Below are 22,140 nucleotides of genomic sequence, written 5' to 3' on the forward strand. Positions count from 1 at the left end.
CAGTTTGGGGAATCAACTTTTGGAATAAGCACTATACTAGAATAGTTAATAACATCAATCTCTTTTTTCTATTAAGAATTTCTAAACAAAAATTTGTGATAATACACTAAAATGACATACTTTTATGTGTTAATTTCATATATATTTTGAGTATGATTCTACTAATTTGGGCTTTTTATGGTTTTTCATCTTGTAGGGACTAAATTGAAGGCAAAAGGAAATTTAGGGACAAAAAATGTGAAATTAAAGACAAAATGGGTCAGCATGTGAAATAGGGAAGAAGTGGTGCCTAAAATACAAAGTGTGAAAGACTTGGGCAAAATTTCAAAGAAGAGATTTATGAACATAAGACTTTATTTAAATTTGAATTTTATTTTTAGGATTATTGTTAGGGTTATTATGATATTGTTTAGATTTAATTTCAAATTATATCTTTTTTTATCTTCTAGAATTTAAATAGGAACAAACTAGGTTTTTTATGTACTATAAATAGGGGATAGAGTGACATGAATATGGATTCATCCTTTTCTGTAAAAAAACTCATTCCCCCTAAAGCTCTTAGCTTTTTGTTCTTTTTATTTTCCAATAAAATTCCATTCCAATAAACTTATTTTTTTTCCTTAAAAGCATGAGCCACTAAACTCATCTAGCAAAAAGTTATCAAGACTCCTCTAAAAAATTTCATAAGGCTTAAAAACCGCACTTAACCCTTCTCAACGGGTATTCATCATTTCTCCGCATTACGGGACCGACATTTTCGTCCATGTCCTTCAAAAAGTAATCTTTTCATATTGTGCAAAGGCAGCCGCTTTGTCTGTTTTGGAAAGATAGCACAGTCGGTTCGTTAACTTACTGCGTCAGAGGTTGTCGAGCCTAAGAGGCGAAATGGCGTGGCATTCACCATTGAGAAATGATGATCTAGTGTAAGACGGTCCCACAAAAGTGACGGTTGGCTAGAGTCAGGTTCCTCTAAATCGTAAGGCTAAAACCTAAGTGGACCTGGTGGTCGTAGGCGTCCTCTTCCACTATAAATGGCTTATTTAGTCATGAGAAGGATCACTTAAAAGTCAATGATTGAACCAAAGGAGGATCGAGATAATCGGAGGCTAGAATCCCCTAATTGGAAAACCTCTTTCTCTTAATTTTGCTTCTTATCACATTTACGATTTCGATCTATTTAATTTTGACTTATCCATATTTTTAATTCTATTTTATTTTATTTTTTCCAGGTCAGCTATTTTTCTTGGGAATGATTGTGCCTGGGATTTCGAGAAACAAGGAGCTATAGCGATTCAGTCCCTGAGGATTTGACCTTACTTCCCTTATACTATTATTTTCGTTATTTCTTAGGGATAAGTTATTTTTGGTGCTTTCACTGACACACCACTTTGTAACCTCCTCCCCTACAATATGCCAATACTTGTGGAGAAAAAGGGCTAGGAAACTGTCCATACCTGAAGCTTTCAGTGGTGCAATACCTTTAACTACCGTTAGAACTTCCTCGAGTTTAAACTCCTTGACAAGCTCAGCATTCATGTTTCCTTGGATGCATATCAAAATTCTTTACAGTACTCTATCAGTGTTCCACGTATTTGAGGCTATGAATAACTCTTTAAAAAAATATCCCATCGCCACCCTTGCCTTCTTCTTTTCTCCCACAATCCACTCTCCATTCGTCCCTTTCAGTTTTTTATAGGGTTCCTTTTCTTCCGTTGATTTGAAAAGTTATGGAAAAAAGATGTATTTCTATTGCCAAATTGAAGCTAATTCACCCTTGCTCATTGTTCCCAAAAAAGCTCCTCTTTATCGGCTTCCAAGTTTAAAGTTAACTTAATTTCTTCCATCTCTGCCAATGTATCATCATCTAGGTCAATTGAGTGAAATTCTTCCAATCTTGTAATCAATAATGCTGACGCTTTCATTTTATTGGTTAATATTTGTCCAATCTCTTTTTTTAAATATGTCCCCTAACTTACCTAACTTTGTAGGAATCTCATCCATATTTCTTTCCCAAAACTCTTTAACTCTTTGTTCACAACCATCCTCCATAATCCAATTCCCGTTAAATTTGAAGTTCTTTCCCTGATTCAAAAATTCAATACTCTCTAATCTCAAATCCACCAGGATAGGACAATGGTCAAAAAAAGCACGCGATAAATGTTTTAAATAATATCCTGAAAAAGTCCCTCACCAAATCGAATTTGCCACTCATCTATCAATTCTCTTTTGAATGTTATTTTCAGGTAACTTCCCTCTTTCCCAAGTGAACCATCTCCCCGAAAAACCCAAATTGTTAAGATCACACTCCTCCAATGCTTTTCTAAACAGAGTCATATTTCTTTCATTTCTTAGCCACCCTCCTTTTTTTCTCAAAAAATACATAATTTCATTAAAATCGCCCATGACCAGCCAAGGTAGGTCTTAACAATATCCCAACCTCTTTAGTAGTTCCCAAGACTCTCTTCTTTTATTATCTTCTGAGGCGTCATAGAACCCTATAAGTCTCCAATATGGCATACCCTCTCTTTCCATAACTTCCACATCAATATGTTAGCCGACTAACTTTTCAATTATACCACATACTCTCCCTTCCACCTAATCGATAACCCCCCTTTAAAACCCCTCGCTCCCACATCAATTTCATTGCTTAAACCGCACTTCATTCAAACCTTTTCCATTCTTTTTTCACTTAACTTTGTTTCAATTAGAAACAAAATCTAGGGCTGAACATGCCTCACCTTATTTTTTTAAGGCGATTTATCGCTCATGGCTGCCCAAACCACGAACGTTCCAATTTAATATTTTCATTGCTCCTGGTCGGCACGCTTACCAGCAGCTGCCGATCTCTTAATAAATTCAACCATTGTATTAATAGATGCATTCCTTATTGCAATTTCTTCCATTATTCTTTATCTTTTCTTCCCCTTACAAATCGCAATTGCCTTTTTCTCCATTATTTCCTTCCTTTGGTCACTTCTACGTGCTTTTAGATCAACTGCAACTCTTTTTGTACACTTTTTATTTCGCTCGTCCGCATCTATGGTTAAAGAACTAGTAGCCCCTTGAAAATCTCTCGTCACATCCTCCTTCAACCATCTACTTCTAGTTAAATGTTCATTCCTTGACAACGCCTTTAACGATAAATCCCACCCAAACATAACTTCATGCACCCCAATTGTCATTAGTATTGGGAAAAAACCTTTCCCATGTCCCAATTTTCCACAAAAGTAGCAGAACAACATTAATCGTTCATATTGAAAGAAGGCATATCATTTTCGTCCTTGCCCCAAATTCAATTTTTTCTTACGTTTCAATGCAAGTCTAACATCAGCTTTGACTCCAAATCTCATAAATCTCTATTGCCCTATTGTAATCAATGCAACATCATATTGTAAAAAATTGTCCAATAAAATCACCTAGTTGTCTTACCAAAAACCCAAAAGGAAGATTGTGAACTTGGACCCAGAAATTAGTAAAATACGATAAGGCTCTCAATGGATCTTCCTCTCTAATCAATTGATGAAAAACAATAAGATGCCTATTGAAAGACCATGGTATGCCATCTAACACCCTTTTTACATCCACTTCATAGAAAAAAACAGAATAAATACAATTTTCCCCTAAATCTAAAATTATAACTCCTCCCAGTATGTGCCATAAATCTGGCAAAGTTCTTTTCAGAGAGGGAAAGCGAACCACACAATCCGTTAGAGCTCTTCCTATCAAACAGAATTGATAATTATCCTCTATTGCAACTTGATCCTTCTCACAAGTTATTGGATCCTCTTCATCATCATCAATGTTTAAATTCGCAAGTTCTACCTCCGTTACCCAAGAAAAAAATCAAATCAAATAAATCCACACAAATAACACAATTCGAAAGCCAAGAAAGAAAGACTTGCCTTTAGCGGACGAAGAAAAAACATGAAACTTGCTAAAAGAAAAACCCTAGCAGACGAAGAAAACAATTCAGCTTAAAATTATGACTTGATAGTACTTTTAGGTATGGGTTTTATAATTATAAATTTTAAAATAATAGTATCGATACTATTTTATGATTCTATTTATTTTATAAAAGTTAGTCAAAAGACAAATGTATCAATACCATTTTGAAGTATTGGTACCTTGAAATAGAGTATCGATACCTTAATCTGGTACCAATACTATTTTTGCATTCTATATAAAAATCTAATTGAACTAAAACGTTAAGTACCGATACCTTTTATCAGGATATCGATACCTTAGTACCAAAATGATCAAAAACTTCCATTTAGTGCCCATTTCATGCCCAAACCAAATTTTGATTCAAAAGATGCCATTAAATACATTTAAAACCAGCACAAAACTAGTTAAAATGCAACCATTTCATTGTTTAACCATTATCATAAACGACCAAATTAGCATGCCTTAATTTGGCACCAAAAACACATCGAACAACATATTAGAACATAAATACTTCTCCATGCATTCAAACCATTCAATCAATACATCATACATTACTATCCTTAGGCTCAAAACATACCATAGTACTATCAACTATCGTTCATGAAGACTCACAAATATGATTCATTATGTAGCCAAAACATTCATTTATGCACCTATGTTTCATACCATTATCAACCTCCAAAATTAACTTTCAAATTAGCAATATATAAAGGACTCTCCTAGGTACATGCCATAAAAATAACAAAGAATTTCACCAACTTTGAGGATTCTGGGATTATGGTTGAATGCTGACATCAATAAAAGGATCACATTCGAAACCTAACCTGCTCATGGAAATAAATTGAACGCTAAATAGTCAACTCAATGGTATTCCTATATTTCAATCATTAATAAAAGCAAGATAAATAATACATTCAATGATTTCTCCAAATCTTAACAGCTAACTAAATGTCTCATTATGTCTTATTGATTCGTTTAAACAAATGTTGTTAATCAATTCACCAACTTACTGCATTAGCTTACCATATCTCAATTCTCAACTAGTTTTACAAATTAATAGTCTGAGTTCAATGCTCATCGATATACTTGACACCCAGTGCCTCATCGGATAAATCAAAGTAATTTAACTGCACCCAACTCTCATTGATGTATTTGGCACCCAGTGCATCATCGGATAAATTGAAGTAATTCAATTGCACCCAACACTCATCAATGTATTTGGCACCCAGTGCCTCATCGGATAAACTGAAGTTATTGGTGCCTCATTGAATAAACTGAAGTTATTCAATTGCACCCAACGTTCATCAATGTATTTGGCACCTAGTTTCTCATCGGATATATCAAAGTTATTTAATTGTGCCAACACTTATTGATGTATTTGGCACCTAGTGCCTCATCGGGTAAACCGAAGTTTGACATGCACATTGACTAAACAACAAATCTTCATATTTTCATAAGATTTCAATTCTCACCCAATCAATCCCAATTCATAGTTCAACTCATTAATGTATCGCTTAGCATAACAAGTTTCAATCCAGTCCAAAGCCAATTTCATACTTCTTTCCAATGACACTAATTGTTATCCTTTTCAATTTAGCCCTTTCTTTCGGAAATCAACATTTTTATATCAATTTTATTTAACTGATCTATTACAACTAAATTCAATATTTTATCATGCTAAGCAATAACAATATACAACAATTTAAATGTGTTGAAGAAAAGAAATACAAACTGTAAACTTCGAGTTATTTGTCGACAACTTTAGATTTTCCCTTACCTCTCGAGGAATCCCGGTTGACGTTAGCTGCAGATTAATATAAACATATAATGCCATAAAAATTCAATCCAATTCACATTCAATCATCATTTTATACAAACTTTACATTTTATTCAATTTAGTCCCTAAAACCGAGACTAGCATAACTTTCAATTTAAAATTCCAATTTGAAATCTGATTTCACAATAATCCATTAGGGACCTCCTATATCTAATTTCTACAGTAAAATTTAAAATTTACTCAATTTAGTCCCTAACGTGCGAAACTATCAATTAACTTCACAATTTAGTCCCTTTTTCACATCTAAGTTTAGAATCTATCAATTTAACACCTAAAACTTTCAATTATCAACTATAGAAATTTTCAAAACTTTAAAAGTTTTAGAAATTAATACTTGGGCTAACTAGATTAAGCTTTCATAATCTCAAAAAACATAAAAAGTACAACGAAATAACTAAGGACTTACTTGTAATTTGAGCTAAACTCTTACAAAATCAATAATGGCGTTAAGCCCTTCTAGTTTCGGTCTATGGCTGGTTTGAGAAGATGAAAGCTTCTCTTTCCATCCACAATTTTTGTTTTATAATGTTAGTTTAATTATAATATAATTATATTACTTAATTTAATTTAATTAGCATCATCATCATACCGTCCACTCACTAACATTTAGACATGGTATATTTACTATTTTGAGCCTTAGATTAATTACAATTTAGGTCTTCAATTCGTTTCCTTATTAAAATCTCCAACAATTGGACTTTATGATTTAGTCTTTGAACCTTAATTAAGCCTTAATTTAACTAAATTATCTATCCAAATTTCAATTCACCTACATGATAACTCCATAAATATTTAATAAAAATATTTACAAGCTCGATTACGTTAACGGGGTCCTAAAATTGCATTTTCTGACACCTTTGACTTTCAAATTGTTACACATATTATTTAAAACAAATTAATAAAAAAATGAAATATTTGCGCTATTAAAATGAAAGAAAAGATTAAATTATTTATCATAGTGTTGTCATCAATCTTGAGTTGACGCTGAGTTAACTTGTGACATCAATTCAATCAAATACATTGTTAATACATACAACTGATTGAGGTAATAAATTGTGCATAATAAATTTAAAATATATAAAATATCAAAACAAAACTTTACTAATACAATTGGTGTGGGTTCAAATCCTACCATATGTATAATTTTTATATTTTAAGTGACAATCGAATACCCTTAAATAATATTACTTATTTTAATTACGAAGAATATTCTTATAACTTTATAATCGAGTTGCTAACTTGATTAAAGGTTACATCAACTTAATTTTATTAATAATAATATATATATATATATATATATATATTTCTTTCGGTATGGTTTCTTGTTGGTGGTGGTTTGTATTTATTATGGGTAGACATTCTAAACGTTAAGAAAAGTCAAATCTATACCTAGGAATGTCCAAAGGAACTTTTTGTCTTAAGACACCTGGCACATTACTAGCAATTTTTCATTTTATTAAAAATAATTAAATTTCACTTTTAATTCTTTTGACATGTTTAAATTTGATATCTAGCTCTTGTAGTTTCATTTCTAATATAATTTGATTTTTATAATTTTATTAATTAATTTAAATGGTTTATATTGTTAGTTTTTCAATTAAAATATTACATGATTTTATATAATTTAAAAGTAAAATTTTAAATCTATAAAATTGAGAAATTAAATTCTTAAAAATAAAAGTTGGACTAAATTCTAAATGCACGAAGTGTAAAGACTTAGAGTCATAGTTATTTGAATCGAGTGAACCGGTCGATGTGCCAGTTCAAAAAGAGGCAACAAACTGGTTGACTTATGAGTTGGTACAAGTTAGTAGAACTAGACTAAAAAATTGATTGAACTATTTTTTAGTTTTTAAAATAATTTTATTTTTATGTTTTTAATGATTCATTTAATTGAATTATACGAACCAATAGTCTGATCAGTTCAACCACCGTTTTGATTTTAAAAACTTTATTTTAAATATATTTAATTTCTAAACTTTTACTTTATAATTTAACATAAATAAATAATCAATCCAACACGAAATGTGAGTATATCATACTAATTATTATAGGATTAAAGTGATATATATCAAATTAGTAGCCAATCATATAAGTTGGCTAAATAAAGACTGTACAAAACAAGTTTTGGCGTATTTTGCAGCCAAAAGCCAACTAGGGTGTGCAAAATTCGGGTAAAACCGAAAAAATTCGGTTAACCGTCGGTTAATTATTTTTTAACCTAAACCCAATCCAAACCCAAGTATTCAACCCAACTCAATTACCCAACCTAACTCAATCATAAAAATTACAAATAATTTAATAAATAAAAATAAAATTCTAAAACTAAAACTAAAACTAAAACTAAAGTCTAAAAGTCTAAAAATAATTTAATTATGTAGTGATTCAATTCGATTAATTCGAGTAATTCGGTTAATTCGGGTAACCCGGTTAATTCAGTTAATTCGGGTAATTCGATTAATTTTTAACCAAAAATAAAAAATATATAACTTTCGGTTAATTCGGTTAACCGACCGAATTAACCGAAAAATTTCGGTTCGGTTAATTTTTTTTGAAAAAATTTCGGTTCGGTTAACGGTTAAAAATTTTGAAAGGTCGGTTAATTCGGTTAATGTTATTTCGGGTCGGTTAACTGGTCGATTAACCGAATGAATACCTCTAAAGCCAATTGCTTCAAATACGGGTGTCTTCCCTGGGTCAAAACTCAGCTACACCAACAAAATTATTTGTTATTTTTTTTAACAAATACAGTGCAAACCATCAACGAGAAAACTGGGTTCAATGTAATAATTTAGGCACAGTAATCACTCTAAAATAGTATTGTTTTTTTTGTTATTCTAATTTTTTTATTAATTTAATTACTTTAATTAATATAATTATTCGAATTGGTCATTCTTGTTTAAAATTTTGTTAATTTACTAATAGATTGCTTGACATAACTTTTTATTATTATTAAAACTAGGGACCTCTCTGTAACTACTCTAATTATATTTAAAAAAGTGTTTTGGACTAATTACGAGAGGTTACTAGCTTTAGTTAAAATTAAAAAAAATGACATTGCTAATGGATTAACGTAATCTTTTATAGTATTGACTAATTCAAGTAATTATTTTAATTAAAGTGGCTAATTTGATAAAAAAATTTGGAGTGATAAAATAGAAATAATATTATTTTAAAGTCACCTACGTACTTTACCTAATAATTTATAATTCACAATTTGAGATACCTTAAAAGCAAAGGCGCAGTAGAAAGTAGAAAGTAGAAAGTAGGGTTTATTTCTCTCATGAGTAAATGAATTTCAAAGATAAAAGCAATATATATATATATATATATATATATATATATATAAAGTGAAGAAATTTCTTTTAGATATTAGAATATTTCTTAATTGAAAAATATTTTAAAAGCAAAATTAACTAAAAATATTAAAATTTTTATTAAGTTATCATTATAATTTTGGTTGTGTGTGAATTTTTCATAGAAAAATTGCAATATTATTTCTAAATACTTATAAGATAAAATTAATTAGTAACATATTTTTTTTACGATGTGACCTCAACATTTATGAGTGTTGATTCTTTTAATTTTTTAAGAAACCCTAAACCCATAAAGGACCTCGACACTCCTAGTTGACATAAATTCAGGCTTTCTAACAACTTGAATCAATTATACTACGTTTGGTTCACTGTAATAGAATAGAGTTGTAATGTAATAGAGATGTAATGAAATAGAGCTGTAATAATATTCTTGTGTTTGGTTGAATGGAATGATGTTGTAATAGCATAAGGAAAAAAAATTGGAATGACTAGAATACTCTTAGTAGAATTTTGTTAGGTAAGTGATTATTGTTATTGTTATTCAATTTTAATAGGATTATTATTAAAAATAATTTAATTATATTTTAATATAATTATTAAATATAATTTAATAATATTTTTAATATAATTTTATATTAAATTATAATTTGAAATCAAATATTTTATATTAAATTATTCAAATATTTTAATTTAATATTTTCTAAGTCCAAGTTTTAAAGGGCTAATTTGAAAATTAATTTTATTTTTGTTGTTATTCAATGTTGCATGGAATAACCATTATTTGGTGAGACCAAAGAATAGCTATTAAGGGAAGACAAATAATAGAGAAGTAATGGTCATTTTATTGAATTAATATTACGTTCAACCAAACAAAAGAATATTTTACCATTTAATGAATAATGGGAGATGCTATTCTATTTCCTCAACCAAACATGGTGCTAATGTATTCTGCTTGACATCAACCTTAAGATAATGAGTGTTGAGATCATACTCATAAATACCTCTCTCATTCTTTTATTTTTCACATAAAACCTTAAACACTTAATTCTCCTAGCTATTAAACCACTACATACAGATTCCTGCCAAATTCCTTTGAGTTAGCCCAAAATTTCAAATTTTAAAATGGCTTTACAGGGACATGTATCTTTGATTGCCACAATCAGGAAAAATTGTTGACTTTATTATTAAAATTTGGTTAGGTTGTAACAAATTAAATATTAATTCTTTTTGTATTGATTAATGATCTGAAGATTGATTTTTTGGGTTTCATTATAATATTTATTTTGATGTTTCAAACTGACGAATCATCTCATATTTAGAGAGTGCTTGTTTATATAAGACATCTCAAGTAAGCTACATTCAGTGTGCGCAAGACTTTTTTACCATTTTAATAGAAAGATGGAGACCTGAGGCCCATTCTATTCAAATTTCATATGGCAAAGCAACAATAACATTGAAAGATATAACTTTACGATCGGACCTTTCAATTGATGAAACTATAGTATCGAGAGAAGTTCATCAATCTTGAGGGAGCACTCTTTACATTGTCGGACGTATTCTCCAAGAAGAATACTAATTTCAATGGTTGTTGGATGAAGCTAATAATCCGCTTTCACTAGATGCAAATGAGGTTGAGATTGATTGACATGCTAAACCTTACATGCTTTATATAATTGGAGAAATGTCGATGCTAAACACGTCTAGCAATTTAGTTCATTGCATATATTTCTCACTATGAGCGATTTTCATTTGACTAGAACATACTTGGGGTTAGCAGTTCTAACGATCCTCTACAAGGCACTTTGCAAGTAACTTGGATTGAGATAAATGAAATAAATTGTTATTATTTACTTCTGAGAGTGTTAGGTTGGTTGTGGTTGTTGTGGTTTGCGCTCATCCGAATGATGCACTTTTCCTATTATGAGAAGGTAAAAATATAATAAGACTGAATATATTATGTTATAGAATGCGTTACATTATAAATGTTCTATAATATTACTTACATTTAATATCTGAATAAATTTAGCGAACGTTTGAATCATATCAATTATGAGAAAAATTTTACTTGGATTCGATAATAAACCGATGAACTTACATTTGAATGGGTAAATTACTGATATATTCATATTTAATTAATATAATTACTTTCAATGATTACAACTATATTTATATGATTGTTTGCAATTTGTGTGGGTGTCGTACTAGGATAATGTGGCTATTGTTGTAGAACTGCTAGAAGCCCACAAGCAGAGTCATTTGTGGAAGGCATGCACTACACTTATATGCTTCTATACCATTGAGTGACATCACACTTATCAGGTCTTGTGACATTCGATTGTTCCAACAATTCACTTTGATGCAAGATTGATTAACATGAGAAGACCACACAATATTTGCCTAATATTCATTTGCTTGTAAAAAATATTCTTTGAACTCGCAAAATATCTTGTATAAGAATGTCAAAATTCTATATTTTTGCGTCATTTAAAAAGTGATTAACAATTGGAGATACATTTCAATAAACAAAATTGTCGGACTCATTTGACATCCGATTAGTTGGAGGATATAAGCTCTAACATGTTGGGTGAGTTGAACATGGGTTGCATTGCTTGGAAGATTCTTAACCGACAAAGGACAAACAAGGCGAAAAAACCAACAACAAAAAATTGGTTCTGAAGAAGCACATAAGTAGCAACAATACAGGACAAAGGATGAAAGAGTCAATAAAGCCAGCCTTCCAAACCAATGTGAGGAAACCAATGTGGGTGGCAGACTAGCCATGAATCCAATCAAGAAGACACTAGAGATCTTTAACAAAACGTAAAGAGCAAAGACAACTCCTAAAACAAGCAATAGGTAGGATATATATATTTTTAACATTAATTTCATTGTAGTTTTTTTATCATATCTGTTATTTTTAATACAGTACCTAAAATTATTTATAACCTCTCTCTAATCTTTATATAGGAGGATAACGTATTTTAGCACACTCGAACTCACATCCTCTTACATTAACAATAATGCTCATGTAAATCAAACTAAGACTCCATCGATATAAGTAAGATATTTTTTGTGTGAAAAGAAAAATGAATTATTTATAGAGTTTTAGATTTAGGATTTTACTAGAAGCATCTAAATGGATCATGACATCTATTGGTGTTGATGTCCATTTAACAAAAATATTTTCAAGATTAAAATTACTTTTGATGTGTGAGATGAAAAACTATTGATGTTGAGATTATTTTAAAATAAATTATTTTAGGTATTAAAAGTCAACTATTTAATTGAGATCCCTCTCTCATAATATCTTGAGGACTTGAAAATTTTAAATTTGAGATTATTATTATTATTATTTTTAAGATTAGCTTTAGTTGTTTTCCGAATGAAAGGAAAAATTTGAGATTTTACAAGAGAAAAACTTTAGGTCTTTACAGGAAAACTATTTTATCTTTTTAATTTCTTTTATTCTTTTCATTTTTAGAATTAATTTTAAACTTTTCCTCAGTAAAAGAAAAACTTGACGTGTTACTGGGAATATATAGGTTTTATAGGAAACTTGGGTTTTACAGAAAAATATTTTATCTTTTTCATTTCCTTTTCCTTCTTGTAAAATTAATTTTAGTTTTATTTTTCTAGTAATAAGGAAAAAGCTTGAATTTTTCTAGTGAATTACTGAAATTTTTATAGGAAAAATCAGGGTTTTTTATAATGAATTGAGTTATGAGGAACAAACTTAGGGTTTCATCTCAACAATATGTAAAAACTTAGGGTTTCATCTCAACAATCTGTAAAAACTTAAGGCTTTTTATCCTTCTTTTAAAAATAAAAAAATAAAAGCGAAATAAGTAACAGAATGAAAATTTATTAAAGTTGGGTGACTAAAATGAGTGTACAATAATATTGAACAAACATCTTGTGAATAAAATGAGAATAATTTTAACAATAGTTCCTAAAATGAAAATAGTTTTTGATTGTGGTGCCTAAAGTAAAATTTTTATTTTTCGGTCCTCAAAATGAAAACTTGTGAACTTTAAGTGATCAATTGTGCAGTTTAACCTTTTAGAATGGGAAAAAGAACACGTTATAATATTGCCAAACACCATCTATCATTTGTATTTCAACTGTTGCCAATTTTTAATATTCAAATTTCAATAATCAGATAGAGAAGAAAGAAAAAACTTTTGTTTCCGCTTTGCTCGTCAATTACGTGGTAGATCTGGGACACTGCAATTTGGTTCCAGAGAGGGAAAACTTTATGCAAAATTCGAATTTTGTGATTTTCTTTTTCATTCTGGGTACAAAGTTAAAAACTGACAAAAGGGCGTTGATCGCAATTCATGGAGAATTCGAGTAACCCAGATGGGGAAGACACAAGAAATCAGACAATACCTTCCACTTCTTCAACATCCTCCTCCGATGATTACCGTTTGTTTGATCGTCAAGGTTCTCTTCACCAGTTTCTAGGTGGTGGTAAAGGTAAAAAAAGTGATTTTTTTTTAAACAATAAAAAGACCCATCTTTTATTTTATTCATCCGTTTTCACCCGTATCTTTTTCCCCTGTTTTGAATGAAATCAACTTAATTTCTTTAGTCAATTGGTGATTCTTGGGTTTCGTTGATATTTTATGACAATTGAAATCTTGCTCGACAATTTCCTTTTTTGGTTGCTTCCGTTTTGGGAATATCTCATTATTTATATTAGTTACTCGTTTGTGCATACTGCCTAGGCAAAATGATATGCAACTCTCACAATCTGATTAGGTTTTTTTCCCCTCTTTATTACTGCTTTATTTTGTTTTGGTATGCGTTCCAATAAATAGCCAAATCCCATATCTGGAATAAACTATTTTCTTGAAGTTAGTTTGAAAAAATAGAAGTTATGATGCCAAGGAGGAAGTTTCTTGTTTGGTGCCTTGAAATTTTTGACATGCATCAAATTGATGCATGCAAATCTTGATTATGCACTGAATTCTTGCATACAATCTTTATTTCACTCTACTTATCTACTTGATTTGTGGATTGACATATATAGAAGCCGACATGAGTTTCCCCTGGTGGGGTACATTCTTGGAGTCCAAGTTTACTTCTACCTGTGCTCATTTAATATTTATCTTGAATCTTTAGTTATTCTGTTTTATGTGTGAAAGTTTGTGGCTTCTAACAGTTTTCCAGCAACATTCTTTCAATATAATTACTATTACTAATTAGTGTGGTGTTGGGGAAATCCTGTTGTGTAGTATGATGTTATTTTTGTAAGATTATCTTGTGTTGAAGAACGTTCTTGGAGAGAAGTAGAATCGAAGAAGAGAAGAAGAAATTCGAGAGAGAGAGAAAAAGAAAACTAGAACACAGAGAAGCTGGAAAACGATATTCAATATTCATGCCCTCCCTCCTTTCTGTTACATGTAATATAATAAAAACAATAACCGTCTTTTTTTTTCCAACAACTTACTAAACGCACCCGTTTTGCCCAACCCGAAACTCACCGTATCACTAATCTACTTAATAAGAACGCGGCACTTAACTAATTATTCTCAACCACCCTAACAGAAATATAAACCATAACAATTGCCCGCCCTAGAAGAAATCCTTGTCCTCAAGGATCAAATGTAGGAAACCGGCGTTGTAGCTCCGATAACTTCTCCCATGAAGCATCCTCAGGAGAAGTGTCTGCCCATTCAACCAATACCTCCACTGTAGCGTGATTACCTTGTCTAACCATCCTTCGATCCAACACTCGAACTGGTGACTTAAGAAGAGCACCATCCGAAGCAATTGGTGGCAAAGTGGGGGCACTCACAGCTGAGCCAATATTTTATTTTAACTGTGAAACATGAAGGTGTGATGAATCCGAGTTGAAGAAGGTAATGTCAGCTTGTAAGCCACTTGCCCTATTCGAGCTTCCACGGGGAAAGGACCAAAATACCGAGGTGACAATTTTTGGTTTCTGAATTTGCGCAAAGAGTGTTGGCGGTATGGTTGCAGCTTCAGATATACTAAGTCACCCACCTGGAACTCCCTTTCTGTTCTTTTGTCAGCCATTTGTTTCATCCTATCTTGAGCTCGAGAAAGGTGGAACTTGAGAACCCTGCGCATAATCTCTCTTTGCTGTAGAGTACGATCTATTGAAGCTACTGGGGATGCACCAACCACATAAGGTAAATGGATGGGTGGAGGCTGTCCATAAAGGGCTTCATAAGGAGTTGTTGGAATTGCTGAATGATATGTCGTGTTATACCACCACTCAGCCAGTGGTAACCACGATAGCCATGCTGAAGGTTTTTCCCCAACCATACATTGCAAATATCCCTCCAAGCATTTGTTTAACACCTCAGTCTGCCCATCTGTTTGAGGGTGATAGGCTGTTGATTTCTTCAACTTGGTCCCTATTTGTTTGAACAACTCCTGCCAAAATTGACTTAAAAAAATTTTGTTCCTATCCGAGACAATGGACTCCGGAATCCCATGAAACTTGTATATGTGGTTGAAATACTTCTGCGCCACTGTGAGAGCCATGAAGGGATGAGATAATGCCAGAAAATAACCGTTTGGTCAAACGGTCAACCACTACAAGGATGGTTGATTTTCCTTGTGAAAGTGGCAATCCCTCAATGAAGTCCATGCTAATGTCCGACTAGACCCGTTTAGGAATGGGCAACGGTTGCAAGAGACCAAGTGCTGTTGCATTGCCCGACTTACACCTTTGACAAGTCACACACTCACGAACCCAAGCATGTATGTCCTTGGAAAGCCCTTTCCAATACAATATAGCTGATATTCTCTGGCGAGTCGCATGTACTCCAGAGTGGCCTCCCAAGGGAGTATCATGGAAGATGTTAAAAATCTGTCTTCGCAGTGCTGCATCCTTGTCAACCACCACTTTGTTCTTCCTACGTAAAAAGGTGCCATGCCACGAATATTTAGGATGCAACTGTGGCTAGCACGTACTTGATCACAAAGTCGAGAAAGTTTCTGATCAGTCTCATACAAGCTTAAAATCCGTTCCTAGATCGCGGACCAGTCCGACTCCTGACTGCCTTCACATTGAAGCAATTGATGACCTAATTCTGAATGTTTCCTGGATAGCGCATCTGCCACTGCATTTTGAACCCCCTTACGATACACAATCGAGTAATCATACCCAAGCATCTTAGCCACCCACTCCTGTTGATAAGGCGTAATGGCTTGTTGCTCCAAAAGAAACTTCAAGCTCTGATGGTCCGTTTTGATGACAAAAGGCCTGCCCACAGGGTAAGAATGCCACTTCTTAACTGCTAGTAGCACTGCCATCATCTCCTTATCATAAATGGACAGAGCTTGGTATTTGATTCCCAAAGCTTTACTAAAGAAAGCTATTGGCTTCCCATTCTGTTGAAGAACGGCTCTAACTCTTTGCCCTCTGGCATCTGTTTCTACACAAAATTGCTCTTGAAAATTTGGCAAAGTCTGGATTGGAGCTTGACAAACCGTTGACTTGAGTTGCTCAAAGGCTTGTTGTTCCTGTTCTGTCCACTGCCATAATACATCCTGTCTCAATAGTGTAGTAAGGGGTTTAGCTATTAGCCCGTAGCCTCGTATAAACCTCCTGTAATACCCTGATAAACCAAGAAATCCCCGCAATTCTTTAACTGATCGTGGAGGAGCCCAATCCAGGACACTCAGTACCTTTGCTCGATCCATACTAACAGTCCATTGGAAGATAATATGGCCTAAATATTCCACATGTGTGGCTCCAAAACTACGCTTAGACTTCTTGGCAAAAAGCTGATTTTCTCGAAGTACTTGCAGAACTTCACGTAGATGGTCCAAGTGGTCAGACCACCCTTGCGAATACACAAGGATATCGTCAAAAAATACCAAGACCGACCTTCTTAGCATGGATCGAAAAACCGAATTCATCAAGGACTAGAAGCTCAAGGGTGCATTGGTCAAGCCAAATGGCATGACCAAGAACTCATAATGACCTTCGTGAGTTCTGAATGCTGTTTTGAAGATATCCTGCTCACTCATTCGAATCTGGTGATAACCAGAACGCAAGTCCAGCTTAGAAAAATAGTGTGCCTGCCCCAACTCATCTAACAATTCTTCAATGATGGGAATGGGAAATCTATCTTTAATTGTCAGCTGGTTTAGCTGTCTGTAGTCTATACAGAGCCAACTCCCGTCCTTCTTCTTGACCATGACCACTGGAGAAGCAAAAAGACTATGCTATCTCGAATAATTCCAGCCTGCAACATCTCCTGAACGAATCTTTCAATTTCAGCTTTCTGCACTGCTGGGTATCTATAAGGGCGTATTTTCACCACCTGAGATTCATCCACCAATGGTATCTTGTGGTCATGGAACCGAGGGGGTGGTAGCAGTGTAGGTACCTGAAACAAATCCTCAAAATCTCTAAGAAGTTTTTGCAACTCGGGAGGTGATGAAACCGATTGCAACGTAAGAACAGTTTGATCACAAAAAGTCAACAGCATCAGACAAGGACCGTTACCTGCCAAGCTCATGCACTTGGAGAATCGGCCTCTCGAAACAATCTGCATCGGCCCAAGTACAGTACCCCTTAAATTGCATTTTTGGTCCCCACTCTGAAATTGCATGGTTAACTTTGCAAAATCCCATATAATTGGTCCTGGGGACAACAACCATTGAACTCCAAGTACTAAGTCAAACCCTTTGACTGAAAGTACTAAAAAATCTGTAGTGTATTTATACCCCTATGCTTCCCAAATTACAGCCCTACATAGTCCCTGAGTGTTCAGTCTGACACCAGTTGCCACCATCACCTTCAAACTAGGTGCAGGTTTGATGGTCAACTTCAATCGTTTAGCTACCTTGAAGTCGATGGAATTGTGTGTGCTGCCCGAATCTACTAAGGCCACCACCTCAACTTGGTCGATAATTGCTGGAAATCTCATGGTGTTGTGACCTTGTAAGCCATGCAACGCATGCAATGATAACACCGGAGTGGAACTCCCCGACCCCAACTCCATAGATTCTAACTATTCAGAACAGTCTTGAAAGTCGTCCTGAGAAGGACTCCTTACTTCAGTATTACTATCTTCCAGAGGCTCAACCACTAACTGATACACCTGAGATTTGGAACACTTGTGGCCTGGTGAATACTTAAGGCCACACCAGAAACAAAGGCCTTTTTTCCTCCTGTCCTCCAATTCTGCCTGTGACAATGACTTTGAAGGCATTTTAGAGTTGAATTTTCCACTCATTGACTCGTTTGTTAAACTAAGGCTGCTGTTTCCCCTAAAATTTTTAGCCACAGGGAATAAAGGTCTTCCCACATTAACTCCCGTAGTAGGTATATTTTCTCGCTTAGCTGGGCCAAACACAATATTTTTCACTTGTCTAGCTAAGTTGAATCCCTCCACTAGTGACTGAGGCTTAAACAACCTAAGATATTGGCCTATCTCAGGCTTGAGATTACTAAGAAATATACTCAATGCATACGTTTCAGGCAAGTTTAGCTGATTCAACAAACTTAAAAACCCATCATGGTACTGGTCGACAGAGCCGATCTGTTTAAGGGTCACTAACTCAGCCATAGGATCCAAAAAAGAGTCTGACCTGAATTGCTCCCTCAACCCCCTTGCATAAATCTCCCACGACAATTGATGCAACCCTCCATGTCTTCGAGCAAAGAAGTGATGCCAGTCAAGTGCTTTACCTTCAAGATGCAGCATCACTAGCCGAACCTTAGCATGGTCCCCGATCCCTTCCGCTTCAAAGTATTGCTCAAGTTTAGACCACCATCCTCGGAAGTTTTCACCATCGAGCAACGGACATGCCATTCTAAAAGTGGAGCGATCCACCTTCGCTAGCATTCCACGTGAAGAGGTGTTGGAATGTCCTAGATCCGCCATCGGAGAGACTATCAAATGTTCCTGAGATGGAAATCTAGGTGGATATCCCAAAAATACCTTTCCCTTTGCTTCTACCCGCACATCCCACTGCCACTGGAGGTCCCTGACCAAAATACTGCTCAAATAAAGAATGCAGCTCAGAACGAAGTTCTGTACGTACCTCCGATTTGATGTCTTCTTGTAAACCGTTCAACCGAACATCAATTCGTGCATCCAGTTGAGAAAACTCTGATTGTATGTGAGAAAGTTCACCTTGGATCTGGCCAAGCTCCTTTTGCATTCTCGTGGTTACTCCGTCGCCAGTCATGAGGATTGTTCAAGCTCTGATACCTTTGTTGAAGAACGTTCTTGGAGAGAAGTAGAATCGAAGAAGAGAAGAAGAAATTCGAGAGAGAGAGAAAAAGAAAACTAGAACACAGAGAAGCTGGAAAATGATATTCAATATTCATGCCCTCCCTCCTTTCTGTTACACGTAATATAATAAAAACAATAACCGTCTTTTTTTTTCAACAACTTACTAAACGCACCCGTTTTGCCCAACCCGAAACTTACCGTATCACTAATCTACTTAATAAGAACGCAGCACTTAACTAATTATTCTCAACCACCCTAACAGAAATATAAACCATAACATCTTGATGTCTTGTCACCCTTATAATACTAGTGCATTATTTTATGTTATATATGAACTAATTTTGCTTCTCATGTTTCTAGCGGCTGATATACTCTTGTGGAAGCGGTGGAGTGTTTCTCTCGGTGTCATTGTTGTTGCTTCTGTTGCTTGGCTCATATTTGAGTGGTCTGGATTACCATTCTTATCTATTTGTTCAGATGTCTTGCTGATATTAATTATAGTTTTGTTTGTCCATTCCAACTATGCTGCTTACAGAGATAGGTATTACCAACATTTCCTTTTTATGTGTTGATTTCCTTTTGAATACTGAAGCAGTTTTGACAATGACGTCGATAAATTATTTAAGCAGACAACCACAATCATTACCAGAGCTTGAATTGTCAGAGGAAATGGTTAACAATGCTGCAGCGTCGTTTCGTGTTAAAATCAATAACATGCTTCTTATGGCTCATGATATAACTCTTGGCAAAGATTTTCGGCTTTTTTTCAAGGTCAGTTAGATCAGTTGTATTTAAACTAAATGTTCTGTGCTGCAACATACACAGGCACAAACAGATAAAGAATCAATGTTAAAATAGAATTGTATGTCTTATTGGTGGAATTATGATTAAGTTTATATGTGATTTTTTTTACTATTATTACTAAAAGTAGTCATTAGAATGAAGGGTGTGGGAAGTAAGAGTAGTGGTTTTGCTCATTCTGTTTACCTTCCAGTTAACTCCCCAGACTCCTCCTTTTGGGGGCAAAAATCTCTTAATTCTAGGGATTTTGGAGTTGAGTATTTCCCCGCATTTTAATAAATAAATCAATTAAGAATACGTAGCCTTCATTTCCCTCTACTGTCTTCTCCCAAACAAAGGTTGATCAAGGGAATTTTCCAACTTAAAATCTTACTTCAAACTTGAAAACCCTGTCTTGCTCTTCCAGCAAGCACCCTTCTATTCATTCTGACCTTTTGTGTTTATTGCCAAGATGTTGTGTTAATAGTTTGCTTCAGGCCTCTATTTTTTTCATGTCATATGGAGCTTCATGGTGTTTGTATAATGTCATGGGTTCTACCCCACTTTTGCAATCTCACCAGACCTGTTCCAGTCTGCCAGCTTCTGCCATTCATTTATTGGGGCTGGGGCTGGAAAGGCTGTTGCTTAACGAAATTTTCTAACCTGTAGTTGATTTGGCAGGTTGTGACTTGTCTGTGGCTCTTGTCTGCCATTGGTAGCTATTGCTCTTTCTTCACGCTTGCCTATATTGGTAAGCATGTTAATCTGTCAACTGAATGCATATTCATTTTTGTTTTAATTCATGGATATGATTAATTATTGTCATTATTATTATTGGTTTGATGGATATAATGTTAAATGCAACTATCTTAGTTGTTTAGCCACAATCTCATTTGGTTTATTTCTGGTAAACAACTATGAATTTGTTTCATTAAAAATTCTAGTCACAAGCTCTCTAGGATCTAGCTTCCTTGACCTCGTGGGATATTAAGCATATCTGTGCATTTTTATGCCAATCAATTGTCAAATGCAGGCATTTTGCTAATGAACTTTCTTTGCTTATTTACTCATTTAAATATAATGTTTTTGTCATTTGCGATGGCAGGAACCATCTTATCGGTTACTCTTCCTGCCTTCTACAGCAAATACGAAGAGCCTGTGAATAAATACTGTGGAATCATCCAGCGAAAGTTTTCCCAGCAGTACAAGATAGTAGATGATAGTGTGACGAACAGAATACCCCGCAGCTTTTCAAAAGACAAAGACACCTAATTCTCACAGTTTACGTAGAAGTTATGAGTAAACATTGTTTACTCGTTTCATCACTGATGCAAAGTTGTCAAAGTTGCAACGTCTGCTAAATGCTTCCACATTAGAGTGGAAAGGAAAAAAAAGATGGTTAAGGGATTTCTGCAGACATGATATTCCTGGAGTTTTCTTAGGACTCATTTCTTGATGTCGATTCTTGAAGAACCTCTATGGTCTGCTTGGAGCTTTCTGTATTTGTTGGGTTTGTAGAATTAGTTAGCAGTAGTGCGGTTGAGCCGATTTATCAATAACAGCTGGTAATGACTGTCTTCCTTCTTAAGAGAACAGCTCATTGGTTGATGCTTTATGGATGTAATATTACACTTGATAAATTCGAAAGCATGCAACTGTCTGCTTTGTTTATGGCTTTCACTGATGTAGTACTTGTAAAAAAAAATTGTCTAGGTTGGTTGCGGTGCTCGGCCTCCTGAAGTCTTATCTGGTTGCTTAATGTCCCTCTAGAAATGCTGCTAAATCTTCATTTTAGTTTATTGAGCTAATTAGTAGTAAGCATTATGCATATTATCCACAAATGAAGATCCAGAGGTGGTCAAAATTGTGATGAAAATCAAAGAAACTTGAATTTATTTGAGCATTTTCACCTGTATTCTGTTTATAACTTAGCAATCGAAAAACAGGGAGTAGCAAAGACATCAGCACATTCAAGTTGAGACATACATTTAACAAGTGCTTCATGTGTTCCATTTTACTGATTAGAGGTAAT

General features: G+C 34.0%; 1 protein-coding gene across 1 annotated transcript; it reads left to right on the forward strand.

Annotated features, from left to right (window-relative positions):
* Positions 1-13,209: 13,209 nt before the first annotated feature.
* LOC105776830 (reticulon-like protein B16) lies at positions 13,210-21,916 on the forward strand. The gene is made up of 5 exons (XM_012599753.2): positions 13,210-13,575; positions 19,689-19,869; positions 19,958-20,099; positions 20,790-20,859; positions 21,214-21,916. Exons 1-5 carry the CDS (start codon positions 13,437-13,439, stop codon positions 21,378-21,380), a joined length of 699 nt encoding a protein of 232 aa, XP_012455207.1. The 5' UTR covers positions 13,210-13,436; the 3' UTR covers positions 21,381-21,916.
* Positions 21,917-22,140: the final 224 nt, after the last annotated feature.

This window comes from Gossypium raimondii, chromosome 10 (genome assembly GCF_025698545.1).
Source record: "Gossypium raimondii isolate GPD5lz chromosome 10, ASM2569854v1, whole genome shotgun sequence".
NCBI classification, from domain to species: domain Eukaryota; kingdom Viridiplantae; phylum Streptophyta; class Magnoliopsida; order Malvales; family Malvaceae; genus Gossypium; species Gossypium raimondii.

Bases quoted from the DNA above. Each gene is read 5' to 3' on its own strand.
- LOC105776830 (XM_012599753.2), top strand. From the start codon at position 13,437: ATGGAGAATTCGAGTAACCCAGATGGGGAAGACACAAGAAATCAGACA. The intron at 13,576-19,688 runs GTAAAAAAAGTG...TCATGTTTCTAG, and splicing joins GTTTCTAGGTGGTGGTAAAG to CGGCTGATATACTCTTGTGG. The intron at 20,100-20,789 runs GTCAGTTAGATC...TTGATTTGGCAG, and splicing joins ATTTTCGGCTTTTTTTCAAG to GTTGTGACTTGTCTGTGGCT.